The sequence below is a fragment of the Myotis myotis genome, unplaced genomic scaffold (genome assembly GCF_014108235.1).
Source record: "Myotis myotis isolate mMyoMyo1 unplaced genomic scaffold, mMyoMyo1.p scaffold_m19_p_1, whole genome shotgun sequence".
In the NCBI taxonomy this organism is placed as follows: Eukaryota; Metazoa; Chordata; class Mammalia; order Chiroptera; family Vespertilionidae; genus Myotis; species Myotis myotis.
In genome coordinates, this window is record NW_023416313.1 from 185,970,091 (window position 1) to 185,987,739 (window position 17,649).

The following is a 17,649-nucleotide window of genomic DNA, read 5'->3' on the forward strand; positions in this document are numbered from 1 at the left end:
ATCCAGAGCCTGAAGATCCACTAACTACAGCCTCCGACCTGGAGAAATCAAGAGTGGGCTGAAGTGCTATAGAAAAATAGTGCTGAAGGAGCCAGTTCTCTGTGCCTAATCTGGCCTCCCCTTACCAGGTGTGCACTGAAGTCCGTCCCCATGATAGCCAGGCTGGCAGCGGCAGGAGAAGGAGCCGGGGGTGTTGTAGCAGGTAGCCGAGGGGTGACATCTGTTCTCCAAGCACTCATCAACATCTGCAGTGTCAGAGCGGGGGGGGGGGGGGGGGGGGTGAGGTGGGGGGGGGTAAGGCATGTGACTTCACTGCACTCAATCTGTGCTACTACCTGGCCTTTAGTACAGGAGGATCAACCATGAGGATCAACTTCAGAAGACCTTTGGGCATGAGCAGAAATTACTGACACTGAAAGGCACACCTAACAGTACAAGGTCAAAGGCTGTGTTAGTCTATTCGAATGTTCAGTGTAGAAATGAAACATGTGGTCACTCAGAAAAATAGATCCTGCAGTATATTTCTACAGCAGTTTCATCTACAGTGAAGTCCAAGAAGTTATTACCTGCGAACTAACCTTCAGACTATAAATCATTAATTCCTCTCAGTAACACTACAATAAACATATGTAACAATGGTTTTCCCCTTTTGTTGCTGGTACCATGTCCCTGTGGCACTGATTTATGGGTGCAGAGAAGTCCAATGAGGTTTCAACAAAGTTAGAAGCACATACAGTCTTGCTCAGAGCCCTACTGTCTAGAATGCCCAATTCATCAGAAATTTTTCTTTGCTTTCCACTTTCAAAAGAAATAGAAAAGTATAGAAAAATATTATCAGAGGTTTTGATACAACACATTAAAAAAACTAAATTTGTCAGGCTTACAAAGTACAAACAATTCAGAACCCCCACTACCACACACACACTCTACTACATAGCACCATGAAAATTTTCCTATTTCTCAAACCTACAACCACCTGAAACTTCAAACAAAAGCCAACTTCTAGCCCTCCTATTTTATTTACTGAAATCAGACAATAGCAGAAAAGAAAACCATCTCCGAGAGTCTGTTAAAACCAATGCCCAGTGGTTGAGATAAGCTGTCTTCACAGACAGGAAGTCTTTGAGAGTTAAGAGGAGGCTAAGGGTGTAGGTCTGATCAAGGCTCCACTGAAAATAGTCACATCCACAATGACATCCAAAAACTGGTTTCAAAACGTGTAAATAGGAAACATGCGGATGGGATGACCAGTGTGACACCAAGAAAACAGGAATCCCAGAAGTGAACTGCAACAACTTGGTACAACCCAGGGCGGGGACTGATGGGACCAGGAAGCCAGAGACTTACAGCCTGAATTGGACGTGAGTTGGCTGAGGACAGACGTGGCTCCTCACCCAGCCTCCCGGGACCCAGATGGAATCTCCTCTAGGGTTATCAGCGCCGCCCTGCCTGTGACCACACTCTCACCGAGCCACTCCTGTCCCGGTACCAGCAAGCAGACACACTGGTCGTGCAACACAGACCTTCTGTTCACAGGAGAGGAATCTCTTCCATTGTAATTAGCAAATTAGCATTCCTCAGTCTCAGGGGAGGTTAGTCAACATAAATTAGCTCCCTGTAGTCCAAAAACGTCCTCAACGCTCCACACAACCAAGTTTAATGCCACCCAGAAAGGCTCTGCTCAGATGAGCAATCGGCCCCCATGGTCAACTTCCTTTCACCTGCAAAGGCAAAAATGTAGTTATAACTTCATCTGAAAAGTTAGAAACAAGGTTTTCTGGTGAGCTCCTCAGTTAACCCGAAGTAAACCAAATGAAAACAATGACAAGGAAAACCTCTCCAATGTAATGAATAGGAGCTGTACGTTGTCAAATTTAGTCATCCTTGAGATCGTCTCTTCCAAAGCACAAGTCAAATTCCCAGTGGGCAAAGCTGGTGACCATCTAATTCCCTGGGCCTGGAAGAGGCCATGAAACCAAACCTGTAAAAATTAACATCCAGCCAAAGGCAGGAAATGAAAGCTATTCAGAATACATATGCTAAAAGTACTTCTCCTGGTAACCGGAACCCAGGCAATGGCAGGAAGCAGGAATTCCTGAGACACGGCCTATTTCTAGAACTCACAGATCAGTTTCTTGTGATTTGTGATTATTTTTTGAACTCAGAGGGGACTCCCCAGAGCTACCAAGTTACCTATGTTCTTGAAGCCTATGGTCTAGAATTCTGATCAGACCTAAAAGAGCAGCCATCCTCCCCGCAGACACTGAAGTCCTGGGGAGACAGGAACTGCAATAAATGCCCAACAGGGAAAAGTCCCTCAAGAGACTAAAAGCATCACAAGTGAGAAACGCTTATCCCCCCAAATCTGGAGGTTAAGGCTCCCTGGAGCACAGTCCATGCCACCTCCTTGGAGGAGCTGACACCACGTCCAGTCAGCCACTCCACGTCCCGAGCTCCGAGCAGGCTGTGGCCCCCTCAGGAGGGCCAACACTGCAGGCTTCAGGGGTAACTGGGGCTTTTGTAAGGAGAAGAACTCTTCCCTATTTCACAGGGTGTCAGGAGAGAAAGTATGGAAAGGTTTCCAGCCCCTTGCCAAGGAGGGGCTTTCCTTGTACCCCTGGGGGCGGTTTATGCCGAACAATCACTGTCAGGGTCTGTGGGGCTGTGAGAACACCGAGGTCAGGACAGCCGTGTGCAAGGCGTGGTAGAGTTCCTTCACCTCTCAGATAGCACAGGGAGGCACAGTCTTAGCAGATAGTACTTCTCCTTTCCAGCATCTATTAAGCTGGCAAAAAACAGTTTGGAAAATGTGTTGAAAATCCTCCATTTTGACTTCATGCTTTGGTGCTTCCATATTCTTCTCACTGCCCTAATTCTAAGCACACACCCAAAACCGGCTGAAATCCCTTCAAAACAAACCCAACCAATGGATTCTAGCTCCCTCCTTCCCTCAATCCTCTATCTGCTTTGCTTTCGAACCCGCAGTGAAATTTCCTGGTGCCAATTAACCTGCCTCCCACTCCAGACCCCCAGTAAGGGCCCACAAGTTCTCACTCCCCACCCATCTGGTCAAGCATCCTTCTGGTTGTGGCCCTGCATGGCACAGGGTGAACTCTGGTCCTGTGAGAATAATAAACTTCCTCCTTTTAAGTCTTGTTCTCTTCTCCCGTGGCTGCACTGTTACCTTACCTTACTCAACAGCATATCCTTAGAACAGAAAACCTGGACAATAATGTAAGCACCTCCTCCCCTGGCCCTGCTGAGCGGCGGTGGCCCTGGGTGATGGGCCATCTGGATCCCATCTCCTAACTCACACTTGCTCCTGCCTGGAAAGGTCCAGCTCAAGACAATCTGTTTGTGCACCCGGCAAAGTGGCCAAGTCTCTATAAGGACAAATGTGCCGGAGGAACATCTGATTCAACACAGGACTCAGACCAACACAGGGCTGATCCAACACAGGGCTGATCCAACACAGGGCTGAGGAATGATTTAACTCAACTTGGATAAAACGGTTCCTGCTAGTGACTCAGACTAGACTGAGAACCTAAAGCCAAGTGCAGCCTCTCCAGGGAACCAGGATTTTAACAAACTACCTGGAGAAAATAAGCACACACCCTTTTATTGCTAGTTTGATGGAATAAAAAGGTGTGCTTTAAGAATGCATGCTCTCCACAAAACCGAGCCCTTATCTCTATTTTTCTGTATTTTTTCTATTTATCTCTATGGCCACTGGGACACATGGCTTAAAATACACACACACACACACACACACACGCACACACACACACACACACGTCCTGCAAGTCATCTCTGTGATTAGCCCAGCCTGACTTAGGTATGGCATGGGTATTTAGGAAAAGGATTATTCATTGTCTACTACCACAGTCTGAAAGCTTGGAAAGCAACCACATGGTAACTGACTCTAGGAGGCAGCCTCTCAGATGGCCCCAAAGATTTCTCTTCCCTCCTGGTAATCACAGTCTTGTATGATCCCCTTCACTTGAGTAACTTGCTTCCTCACTTCTAACTAATACACAAAAGCAATATCGAGGGGATGACATTTTGTGATTATAACTTCCGTCTCTGCCCCTGGCTTTGATGAAGTCAGCTTCCTTGTTGGAGAGGGCTGTATGCCAAAAAACTGATGGTCACCTCCAGACCACAGCCAGAAAGGACCTGAGGCTCTCAATCCATCAGTCAGTCCCTCAAAGAACTAAATCCTGCAATAACCATGTGAGGCTCTTTCCCCAGTTGGTCCTTCAGATGAGACCCCCAGCCTGCCAGACCCCTTGACTGCAGTCCTGTGAGGGTCCTAAAGCAGAGGACCCACCTAAGGCAGGACCCTGATCTGAAGGCAATAAATGTGTATTGTTCTAAGCTGCCCCATTTTGGGGTGGTCTGTTCTACAGCAATAGATAGTTAACAGACTGGGGAAGCAACTGATGTATCTGGCATGTTTTTAAATTTATGGGTCCCAGAGAGAATTCTAAAAGCAGAGAACGAGAGAGGTGAGCAAAGTCTTACAGGACAGGCTAGAACAGCAGTTCTCAACCTGTGGGTCGCGACCCCTTTGGCGGTCGAACAACCCTTTCACATGGGTCGCCTAAGACCATCCTGCATATCAGATATTTACATTATGATTCATAACAGTAGCAACATTACAGTTATGAAGTAGCAACGAAAATAATTTTATGGTTGGGTCACAACATGAGGAACTTTATTTAAAGGGCCAGAAGGTTGAGAACCACTGGGCTAGAAGTTAAAAGAAGGGGGAGAGAATGATTGTAGAAGGGATTAGGGCAAAGGCACATCTAACCTCAATTAACATTCTGATGATTAACACTCCTCACATCTAGGCTGCAATTAATTTCAACTGCTTTGCTTTAAACCAAAGACCCAAGAAATTAAATACTTTATAAGCACCCTCTCAGCTGACCTGAGCAGCCAGATGTTTGAATATGAAATTCTGGCAAGGTTTTTTTTCTCTCTGAATTCTCATTTCTCAAACCAGTAGTGTGTTAAATTGAACTGAGTGATAAGTTCCACAAGGGTGGACAAAGTATTATTCCCACTGTGGGGCTTGACATAAACAAGGAGTCTGTGTTCCTCACCCGGACCCCCCAAGCCTGGAGAAGGTACCCCATCTATAAAAAGCCTATCTGTTATAGACAGAGCTCTTTGGCTGGTCAAGTGGGACAAGCATCTGTGAATTATAAATACACCTCATTCTCACTTGAGCAACACATGAGCTCTGTCTAAATCTGGGGGTGGTTTTTGTTGATTTTGCACGGGGTTGGGGGAATCAGGCCTGAACTGAGAGCCAGCTTTAAGTCATTTCAATGTAAATTGTGTTTTCAAGAAAAACCATATAAACAGAGCTTCTGGACAGAAGAGGAAACATTAATTGATTAGGCAGCAAGATTCAGAAGAGACTAAGTCGCCCTCCACATCTGGAAAGGAGAGGAGGGCTGAGCTGCCTTGACACACAGCGTCTGTTAATAACATATGGCTGTGTCTGCTGGTCCAGTCAGCCTGTCCTGCTGAAACCAAAGCGGAAGGAAAGGGAGAAGGATGAGACTCAAACCACTGGCGAGGAGGGAGAGGGCCGGGCTACTTAGATCTTTTGGAGCTCCCAGGAGTTACAAGGCAGTTCTTAGCACCCCGCTCAGTGGGCCCGGGGTACAGTGGCAGATGCAAGCAGCAATTCGAGGAGAAGGGGAAAGCCTGCCTCTCAGGTTTCTGTTCCCAAGAGAGACCTTTTCCCATTCCAAACCCTCTTCCCACCATCCTCTCCTTCCCATAATTTGTGTGTTACTGATGGACAGACAGCATGAAATGGAATTTCAATTCAATCACATGCTACTGGCTGGATTATGTAGATTCACACTGGATAATCTCTAGCTGAAACCACTACTAAGCCCAGTTCCATGAATATTTATACCCAGAGCGTTATGCCTACTGTTTCAAAAACAGCCTCACACATTATTTCTAAGTTAAATCTGAACAGTGAGTCCTACATTCTGGTTTATTGATTTTATAAGTCTTAATGGTAGTTAGGTTTCTGGGAGAAAAGTTTTGAGGACTCTTATATAAAAGTGTTAATATCCTCATATCTGTGGAGTTCATCTATCTACCTACCTACCTACCTACCTACCTACCTATCTCCACAGAGAGAAGAGAGGGAAAAACTTAGAATTATATGCATGTTCAGATATTGCTTAAAATATTACTTGAAGCAGGGGAATAGCAACTAAAAATTAAGCATGGCTTAAAGTGCTAAATTAGGTCATTAACCAAAAGATTGAAAGAAGCCGGCATCCTAACATGAGACTAAATGACTGTCCCGAAGTCCCTCCAGCCCACACAACGCTCCAAGGAACAGAAGGTTACAAGCCGGCAGTGGCTCCTGGTGTTCAAGGCACGTCTCCACCACGGACAACCATATATGCTCACCAATCCAAGCCAAGGGAGATCCACCCTTGGCCCCTCTTTTTGATTCAAAGGACACCCTTTCTCTTTCTCTTTTGGCAATTCCAAAGCTGTATGAGTCAAAGGAGGGGTCTTTTCTAAACCAGGTCCTGCCGATGTGGGGACGTGTATCCAAGGTGACCTTCCATTGTCACTGAGGCTGACCCGCAGGTACTCACCGGTGCACTGGTGCCCGTTGCCGGTGTAACCAGGCAGGCAGACGCAGCTGAAGGTGCTGCCTCCAAGGTGAACGCACCGGGCCTGGCCAGTGGGAGCACAGGTATGGCTGCCATCCTCACAGGGGTTGGGAGGTGGGGCAATCACTAAAAAAGAGAAGAAGGCGAGATGTCCAAGAGTTCAGGCCTGCAAATGGGTGAGCTTTGCTCTTCACAGCGCGATCGGCACACCAACAGCATCGGGACTTCTGAAGGCTAATAAAGAATGCAGGTTCTCAGGCCCCATCCCAGAGCCAGGGAATCTGAATTTTAATAAGAGCACTAGATGGTTTGTATGCATATTAAAATTCGAGAAGTGCTGGTCTGGGTTTGTGGTTAAAGCACTAGGCATGAAGATCATCAAAACAGTGGATTTAAAAGTGTATTTCCTTTAATATCATCTAGCGATGGCATGAATTTGGAATTCTAGTTCTTTTGGATCCACTTTTTTTGGGGGGTGAACCCTAGAAAATGGTATTTTATTATAGACTAGAGGCCTGGTGCATGAATTCACACATGGCTGGGGTCCCTTGGCCTGGCCGGCAATCAGGGCTAAGGGGCCAATCTGGGCAGGCTGGCCGAGGTGAGGAACCTCGGAGGTTGGCTGAGGGGAGGGGGGGGGGAACACTGCAGGGGGCAGCTCCTGTGTTGAGTGTCTGCCCCCTGGTGTTTGGTGTGAGTCATAGCTATCAGCCAGTCGTCCAGTTGTCTGGTCATCCAGTCGTAACAGTCACTTAGGTTTTTATATATATAGATGGAACGCTTTGTCTGGTCAAGTGGGAAAAGTATCTTTGAATTACAAATCTATTTCATTGTAATTTGAGACATATTTGCCCTCTACCTGGAGCTGTTATTATTTATTAAAGAGGTTCATAGTCTTGTTACATGACTGGACCAAATACCAGACACACGGGAATCCCAACTGAAGTGAACATCCTTCAATATCTCAACACCAAAAACGTCTCTTTAGAGAAAAACAACAACAACAAAGCAACCAAAACAAACAACCCAGAACTGAACTGAGCCATAGCTTTGGGTTATTTTAACGGAAATTTTGTTTTCTAGGAAAACCATACAGTAGAAATGGAAATGTTAATGAATGAAAGAGCCAGGTTCACATCATTTTGGCCAAAAAGAGGAATGACTTTGTGACTCACAGACGCAAGTGTACTGGTCCTCTGCAAACCTGTAACCGCTCCGGCACTCACACCTGTAGCTTCCCGGCAAGTTGATACACACAGAGTTGGGGCCGCAGCGATGGAAGCCAGTTGCACATTCATCTACATCTAGGAAGAAATCAGAACAGAAAAGTGCTGCTCAAATCATGGGTCCCACAGGTGAAAGGTCTGGAAACTCAGTATCTTCTCACCACAATGAGGCTACAAGGGGACTCACAGTTAGTGGACTAAACAGGAGTTGAAATGCAGGATTTTAAGCACCAGATACGGATGTATGTTGCAGATCAGAAATAATATTTCAAGTCATTCAAGCAGAAGCCACAGGGAGATGTATTTTGAACAAATATTCTGAAAAGTTTTTGAATGTTTAGAAAATACTGAACATTTAGAAGAAAACCACACTGTAACAATTTTTCTTTTAAAATGTAAAGAGATTTCTACTGATACTTTTGGGGACACAATAGGTGAAAGAAACACAATGTCTGAAATCTGAAAAAAACACACAAAAAAACCAGAAAATGTACTGCTTAGTAAGTGTAAGAAATACTTAATACCGGTTTAAAATTACAGAGCTTAAAAACTCAGAATATCCAGGAATTGCAATAGAGGTCTTCTTTTTACAGTCCCGTCCCCAAATACCCACCTCCAAACTGTCCTCTCAAACTATCCAGCACAAACCCTAGTTTTTAAATCCTCATCTTTAGATTAACAGCTGCTAACCTTATGGGTCAACGGAGATCATTAAGAAGATAGACACTTGTCTTTTATAAACGTAGTGCCTGATGACTCCACGCGAGAACCGAGTATGGCTCTTACCCATGCAACTCCGTCCATCTGCCTGGTACCCAGGTGCACACTTGCAGGTGTAGTCCACACCCGTCCCCAGGTAGCACTGAGCTGTTGGGCCACATGTGTGACTCCCATCATAGCAAGGATTCACTGGCACGGGGGTTGAGTACTCTGTGTGGGTAGAGAGGAAATAAAAGCACAATCTGACTGTTGTTACGAGAACGGCACAGGAGGGAGATCCAAGACTTGTTGGAACTAACTGTATACGTGTCTGTATTTGGGGCCCACATGGCAACCTGATAAATTATTAATATCCAAAGCTAGGCTGCATTATTTGTATGGTGATTTTTAATTCCAGAATGACTTCCTTTTGCCTACTTTACAGACAGCTAACCTTTTCTTGTTTATAGTAAGCTTGTGTGCAGGGATTAAAAATATCCAATACATGGCATCCTTTTATTTAAAAACTAGAGGCCCGATGCATGAAAATTCATACCAAGAGTAGGTCTTCCTTCCCCTGGCTGCTGGCACCGGCTTCCCTCTGGCACCTGGGACCCAGGCTGCTTCCCTCCTGCGGGCACCCGCAGGCACCCAGCCAGGACCCGGGCTAGCTTCCCCTGGGCTGCCCGCAGGCACCCGGGACCTGGCTGGCTTCCCTCCAGCCCCAGCTTTGTCAGGAAGGATGTCCAGAATGACATCCGGAAGATATCTGGTCTAATTAGTAATATTACCCTTTTATTATGATAGATGGTCTATCATCTCATGTGATTCTTGGGGTAATTCTGAGCTGGGTTGTCATTGCCATTATTGGTAATTTTCCCAGATAAGGAAAGTGAGAGCTATTGGAAAAATTGCCTGAGCTCACAAAGCCAGGAAGTGGGACAACAAGGACTCACACCCCAAATTTCTGCTCATAAATTGGGCAATCTCTCACTAAAATTCACTATAAATCAAAATTCATGAGAAAAATCTTGCTATTACAAAATAAAGAGGAATGATTTTTGCAGTGTTTACTTTTTAGGATTAACCCTGCCATGGACCCATCCACCCACTAGACAGTGATGACTGTTAACATCTGAAATCTTCCCTAAATAATTTTATTTCTACATGCAACGTAATAGTAACGCTTATTGAGCACTATATGCCAGGCGCTGTTCTAAACCCTTTACATCCTAGCCCATGAAATCCTCATGACTACACTGTAGGAAGTAACCCACCCACCGCCACACAGCCAGAAGAGATGGATGGGGCTGGGATAAAGAGCCAGGCAGTCTGGCTCCAGAGACCATGCTTTCCACCACTTTGCTACAACCACAACCAAAGGAACGCCATAAAGTTATCCAGTCTAAGCCAAGGGCACAGAGATGATGGTGTTCGAAAGGGCCCCAAACACCCAGATGTGATGAATCCATTAACCATGGGCACTTCCATTTACTTCTGATTCCTCCAGTATAAAATGAGAACACAGCCCGGCTGACATGGCTCAGTGGTTGAGCATCGACTTAGGAGCCAGGAGGTCAGGGTTCAATTCCCGGTCAGAGCACATGCCTGGGTTGCAGGCTCAATCACCCCCAGTGTGGGGCGTGCGGGAGGCGGCTGATCAATGATTCTCTCTCATCACTGATATTTCTATCTCTCACTCCCTCTATGAAATCAATAAAAATATATTTAAGAAATAAAATAAAACAAGAACACAAATAATGCTTCTATCTGGTAGAACTGCTGAAGAAAATAAAGAAAATCCAACACAATGCATGTGAAAAGTGACTCCCCCAGGCAGGCCTACCCAGTTCCCAGTGACTGTGTTCCTTCTTCCTCTTCACTTAAAGTTTTATCTTTGTCTCAATCCCTAGAATTAATTCTGGCCTGAGATTTGAAAGATTTCAGGAGCCTGACCCAAACCTCCCAGGTTCTACATCAAGCCATCTCTGCTACCACTGGGGCTCCATCTAAGTCATGCTAACTTGGGCTTCTGCCTTGGATTTCTGTGCCTGATTCCCTGTCTTGACAGCCAGCTTAGTGCACTCCATGTCTTGTCTTGCTCTTAACAGCTCCCTCATTTCCCCAGAAGCCAGCATCTTGGCATCATAGACAGACAGTGTCAGTCCCACCTAGCCTGGACCCAAGTGCTTGCTGCTGTTGTCTGCCCCACAGACTGGACTTCCTCCCAGTCCTTCAGGACGTCTGGCCACCACACCGGTCCTGGCCCTACTGCCTACACTAGGGCTCTCCCAGTTTTCTGCTGTGAACTGGGATGCCTTGGCTGAGTCCCTGATAGGACACCCCTGCTTTCTGGTAAAGTCCCACCATCTGCTTTATAACAAACACCACAGTGTGTTCCTGCAGTAGAATATCCTCATGGTACCGATTCCCATATTATGGCCTGAAAAAAAAAAAAAAAAAAAGAGGAAGGCCATGGATTTCTCCTTGGTTCAACTCAATGACTCTGGCCAGAGTAACAGCAACTTTGCCAAGAGGACCAACAAATGACAACAGCATTTTTTAAACCTGATGAACTTAAGTTTGCCGGCACAAGCCTAGCCCCCCATATCATGCAGACATCCTTGGACACCCCTCATCCCTCCCGCCGGGTCTCTTGGCAGATGGGACGGAAGCCCAGCACTGGGGCTGTGGTCGCTGGGTTAACTTACTAGGGTAGACCAAGTTCCTGAGTCCGTCCCTGTGTTTCAGTCCAGCCTGTGTTTCAGTTAACAACGACAGGGTCATGTCCTCACCGGAGGCCCCGTGTAAGACAAGAGCCCAATTCTCCCCCATGATTATGTCTCCATTTTAGGAGAAGATTCTGTCCTAAATGCCCGGCCTTACCCAGCCAAAGGGGGATGTGCGCTTTGAAATGTTTTAATTTATAAATACTCATGCTTGGCCTTCTTGTTCAGTGCTTCCCAGCATCACATTTTCACCCTGGCACATCCCAGCAAAGATCAGTGAGTACACAAGAGCTTACGCCCCTCCTAGGCGTATACAGAGAAAGCAAGCAACACAAAAGTTGACTTGCAAACGTGGACAGGATACACCGGCCTACCTGAAACTGAGGAAAAAATGCCCACAATGACATAAAACTGATTTAAAATATGCGTCACAGACAAGACTGGCCATACAACGAAACGTGGAGCCCTTTGCTCAAAATTAATAAGCGCTTCAAGAAGACAACAGCAGAGCACTAAACCAAGTGCTAAAGCCCTTCTGTGCCCAGGGCCCCATTTACTAAACTTGGTTTTCAGAAGCATTATTTTAAAAGTACATCTCTAAAACCACATGGCTATTCACTCCCCATGGCGTGCTAGCTTGTCTCCTATTATAGTAAGCAAAGAACAGCGGTGCCCTTCTTAAGACATTTTCTATTTCACCCTCACCCTCTTAAACAGCTTGACTCGGACTGGGGATCTGGAACTCATTTTCTCATTTAATCAAGAAGGGAAGAGCGGTTTTCCTTAAAGGAACAGTGCGGGGCCCTCTGCCCGAAGTCTCCTCAACTCGCCAGATGGAGCCCCAAAGGGGAGCCAGGGCAGGAGACAGCCAGCCCACACGGAAGGGGTGGGCTAGTGGCTGTAGTGCTCAGCAGGAGACCACAGCACCCCTCCTGGACCCCTGGGGGAGCCAGGGGCTCCCACCCCAAGGGCGGCTGGACTGGTCCACAGACTTTCCGACCAGATTATCGTTCCCTCTGGAAAAAGTGGGAAATTCTTAAGATGCTATGCACTGAGAAGGGAAAGAAAAAGAGGTTTTCTTTTTGTTTATCTTTTTCTTTTGTTTCCCCCACCCTATCCCCATCCCGCCAACATCCCCTTCGCCCGTTTTTTCCTATTTGGAGAGAATAAACAGTACCGCTGTTTTCTGTGGGGGTGGATGAAGCAGGGTGCAAACATAAAGGGTTAAAGTATGCATTCCCTCTTGTAAACGTTGGTCTAAATTAGAGGCAGCCTGGAGGCCAGCGAGGCCAGGTGGAGGGGCAGTGCCCTGGAGAGTGGAGACAGGGCTTTGGAGCCGGTGCCGGGTTGGAGTCCAGCTCCCCCCTTTCTAGCTGTGACCCAGCAAATTACTTCATGTCTCCACTCAGTCTGGAAAATGGGGTAATAATCCCCCGACTGCCCGTTGAAGTTGTAGTGGCAATTAAACGAGTTAATTTGTGAAGGTACTTAGTGTTTGGCACCAAGTAAACCATCCTTTGCTATCACTCTTGTTATTATTAGACGCGGTGTGGAAGGGGAAAATCATATACAATTCTGAAGACAAATTAGCAACTTGTACCTGCCAGTGTGCGGGATTTCTCCGATCCTTCGTGACTCCCACTTGGTGTGCCTCTAGGAAAAACACACCGGAGATCTATCTTTCCCCTAAACGATCCTGGGGTCGGAATGGGCCTCTGTGGCCTGGGAGGCTCTTTCCACTCATCACTGTTCTCACAGATGGAACGCCCACACGCCAGCAAAGGGCTGGGCTGGACACTGCAAGGTGAAGAATGCTTTCCCAGTTGTTTTTGTTTCGGTCTCTCCATGAGAAATCGGCAGTAACGATCTTTTCCCTCCCTCTGATGTGCATATTTCTCTTAAATCAAGTGACACTTCCATGCTCTCAATTCACTACCTTATAATCCCATCGCCGGACACCCAATGCCTGTGCCCCATCTAAGGTTCCTAAAACCAAACCGACTCCCACCCAAGCCAGCAAACTCAGGATCTCGTTTCAAGTCACCTCTGCCTCTTAGAAGAGTCTCGTCCTCTGACCTTAATCTCCTGTTATGTTGCTAAAGTGACACTTGCATACTGAGACCGAGGAGGCTCCAGGAGCCCTCCCCTCCAGTGACAGCTCCCAGAATGGCCTGTTGGGTACAGAACCACCTCTCTGAGGCGCCGATTCTGGGCTCAGCCTCGATATGGAGCTGAATGAGGAGACATTCTCTTTCTCCGCACCTGCCTCTTGCATTCTAGAGTGAACAGTACCTACTGGTTTTCAGGATGACAATGTCCCCCTGATCTGACGACATCAATTCCTATCTGTATAGTTCCCTGACCCACAGGCTCATCCTCTGGCTTGCCTACAACTTTTTTTGTTGTTAATTAATAGACTTTATTTTTTAGAACAGTTTAGAATAGTAGGTTTAAAAAAAAAAATTGAGCAGAAAGTATAGATTCCCCACCCCTCTCCTGCTTCAATTTGCACAGTTTTCTCTATTATTAACATCTCGTATCAGTGTGGTACATTGGTGGTGACTGATAGACAAACATTGGAATATTATTATTAACTAAAGTCCATCGTTTATGTTAGGCTTACTCTTTGTGTTGTACATTCTGTAGGTTTTGACAAATGTGTAATGACACGTATCCACCACTACAGAAGTGTACAGAATAGTTTCACTGCCCTGAAAATCCCATGTTCTCCACCTATTCATCACTCTCTTCCCCACCCTGCCCCTTGAACACCTGGCAACCACTGATCTTTTTACTGTCTTTATAGTTTTACCATTTCTAGAAGATCACATAGCTAGAATCCCACAGGATGTAGCCTTTTCAGGCTGGTTTCTTTCACTTAGCAATATGCAGGAAAGGTTCCTCATGTCCTTTAATGCCTTGATGGGCCTAGAACATTTTTATCACGCATTACAGGTGGGGTTAATGCTGACTGAGGTATGAGAACCACTGCTTTAGAGTTATGGTTCTTTTTCCCCCTCAACTGTTTTTTTTAAATTACGATATTATTCACTTCCCATATAATTCACCCATCTGAACTGCACATTCATGCAAATGAAAATTATAAAAACTGAAAAAATAATAATAAAATGCACAATTACATGGTTTTTAGTATATTCACAGAGTTCTGCAACCATCCATCACCACAGTTAATTTTGGAACATTTTAATCCAGCCCCCCCGCTCCAGAAAGAAAGCTTGTACCCTTTAGCTATCAATTCCCTATTCCCCTATTATTTCCTCAGCGCTAGGCAACCACTAATCTACTTTTGTCTCTGTGGATTTGCCTATTCCAGACATTTTATATAAATGGAATCATGCAATATGTAGTCTTTCCTAACTAGTTACCATCACTCAGCATGTTTTCAAAGCTCATCCATATTGTAATGTGTATTACTTAATTTCTTTTTATGTTTAACTAGAGGCCCGGTGCATGAAATTCGTGCAAGAGGGGGTTGTCCTTCAGCCTGGCAGGCACCCTCTCCAATCCAGGACCCCTGTGGGATCGGCCTTAAACTGGCAGTCGGACATCCCTCTCGCAATCCAGGACCACTGGCTCCTAACCACTCACCTCCCTGCCTGCCTACCTAATGCCCCTAACTGCCCTCCCCTGCCAGCCTGGTCGCCCCTAACTGCCCTCCCCTGCCGACCATCTTGTGACCACTTGGGGGCGGCCATCTTGTGTGTGGAGTGATGGTCAATTTGAATATTACTCTTTTATTAGATAAGATAATGTTCCACTGTATGGATATATGATATTTTTAAAAATCCATTCATCAATGGATGGGCATTGGGGTTGTTTCAACCTTTTGGCTATTATGAATAATGCTGCTATGAATATTCATGTACAAATTTTTGTGGGGACATAAAGTTTTCATTTCTCTTGCATGTATAGCTAGGAGTAGAATTGCTTGAACTGTAACTTTGTGTTTGACTTCTTAAGAAACTGCTAGACTGTTTTCCATAGTAAGTACAATCATTTTACACTCACATCAGCAATGTATGAGGTTTCAATTTCTCCACATCCTTCCCAATACGTATCTGTTTTTTAATCATATCCATCCCCACTCATGTAAAGTAGTATCGCACTGTGGATTTGATTTTTCATCTCCCTGATGACTAATGATGTTGAGCACCTTTGATGTGCTCATTGGATATTTGCATGTCTTCTTTGGAGAAATGTCTATCCATAATTTTTGCCTACCTTTTACTTATATTATTTCTTTTTATTATTAAGTTGTTCTTCATCTATTCTAGATTCAAATTCCTTACTAAATATATGATTTGCAAATATTTTCTCTTTTTTGATAATGTTCTCTGAAGCACAAATGTTTTTAATTTTGATGACATCCAAATTATCTATTTTTTTCTTTTGTTGCTTGTGCTTTTTAAATATCATTATCTTAAAAGCTATTGCCAAATCCAAGGTCACGAAAATTCATCCCATGTCTTTTTCTAAATTTGAGCTCTTACATTAAGGTATTTGACCCATTTTGAGTTAATTTTAGCACATGGTGTGAGGTAGAGATCTAATTTTATTCTTTTATACTTGGGTAGCCAGTAGTTGTCCCAGAACCATTTGTTAAAAAGATTAGTCTTCTTCCTCATCAATTGTTTTGGCACCCTTCTCGAAATCAATTGACAGTAAATGTAAGTGTGTATTTCTGGACTCTCACTTCTGTTCCATTGATCTGTATGTCTAGCCTTATGGCTGGTTGACATACAGATCAATGTCTTGATTACTCTAAGTTTTGAACTCAGGAAGTATGAATTCTCCAATTCTGTTGTTCTTTTTCAAGATGATTTTGGCTCTTGTGGGTTCCTTAAGTTTCCATATGAATTTTAGGATCAACTTGTCAGTTTCTCAAAACACACACACACACACACACACAACCAGCTGACAGGAGTGTGTTGAATCTATAGGTCAATTTAGGAAGTATTGCAATCTTTACAATACTAAGTTTTTTATTTGTGAACATGGAATATTTTCCCATTTATTCAGATCTTCAATTTTTTTTCAAAAATGTTTTATAGGTTTCAATGTAGATATATTGTGTTTTTAAAGTTTATAATTTAATCCTAAGTATTTTATTATTTTTGGAATGGAATTGTTTCCCTAATTTCCTTTCAGTTTACTCATTACTACTATATAGAAATAGAATTAATTTTTGTATATTGATCTTGTATCCTGCAACCTTGCTGAATTTGCTTATTAGTTCTAATAGTTTTTTAATGTGAATTCCTTAGATTTTTTCTACATATAAGAACATGCTATATAAGAATACAGATCATTTTACTTCTTCCTTTCCAGTGTCTCATTGTCTTGACGAATAGCCCTGGTTAGAACTCACAGAACCATGTGGAAGAGAAGAGCAAACATTCTTGGCTTGTTCCTGATCGTATAGGGAAAGCATCCAGTCTTTCCTCATTAAGTATGGTGTTAACTGTAGGTTTTTCATACACGTCAGCTCTATTTTGTTTTGTGTTTTGGGAGGGCACTGGATTTTTGTCCCACCTTTAAGTTTTAGCTAAATTGTCTCTTCCTTAGGGACATCTTCCCTGAACCTCCAGACCAGGCTAAAAGGACCCTGTACTTATCACAATTATAACAAACTACCTGCCAGCATCACTCTCCCTCCTAACATGGCCCCAGCTTGTTCACAGTTGTATCCCCAATACAGGTTGGTGCTCACAATTATTGCTACAAACCAGCTTCACATACGATGCTGTATTCCTGAGCTTGGCAAAGATATTGTTCTAAAAATTCCGTTTCTGCCTCTGTCTCCACCTCAAGGATAGGACCTGCTTTATTCAGACCCAGCACATAACACAGCCTGGCACAGCAACCTTTAGTAACCTCTGTGAATCATTCTGAGGCGACCCAAAAAGGTATGAAGAAAGGTTACATGTAATTTTGCCCAAGAACAAAAAAGGAAACTATACCTTCGACAGGGCCAATTTGACTGGTCACAGCAAATCTAAGCACTCTTTCCTCATCACTGTACATGGCCAAGGCCCGGTCCACAGTCAGCTGCCGGGTGGTGGGGGTGTCCGGGGCTCTGGGGGCGTGCCTGCACGCCTGGTACGTGATGTTCTGTTGGAGGTGGTAGGACAGTGTGCGGTTGATGGCACCAGAGGTGAGAGAGTAGTCTCTGGAACTTGTGGAGGTCACAGCTGCAACAGACACATGATACAGGCAAACTGGTAAATTTGAAAAATATTAAATACAGAGAATTTCACATAGAGTATGGTTTTTATACACTTAGATTTTTAAAAATCTAATTCCTGGGAC

At 44.6% G+C, this 17,649-nt stretch overlaps 1 protein-coding gene across 7 annotated transcripts in view; it reads right to left on the reverse strand.

Annotated features, from left to right (window-relative positions):
- Positions 1 to 17,649, reverse strand: part of NID2 (nidogen 2) — a 63,278-nt gene that overhangs the window by 13,679 nt on the left and 31,950 nt on the right. For all 7 annotated transcript variants that reach the window (XR_004967242.1, XM_036306906.1, XM_036306897.1 and 4 more), the window contains exons 8-12: positions 17,301 to 17,531; positions 8,678 to 8,821; positions 7,841 to 7,969; positions 6,648 to 6,791; positions 126 to 245 (exon numbers count right to left, since the gene is read on the reverse strand). Coding sequence is in view for 6 of the 7 variants with exons in the window: in XM_036306906.1 (XP_036162799.1) it covers positions 126 to 245; positions 6,648 to 6,791; positions 7,841 to 7,969; positions 8,678 to 8,821; positions 17,301 to 17,531 (768 nt within the window). In the remaining variant the exon portion in view is untranslated. The remainder of the gene's footprint in view (positions 1 to 125; positions 246 to 6,647; positions 6,792 to 7,840; positions 7,970 to 8,677; positions 8,822 to 17,300; positions 17,532 to 17,649) is intronic.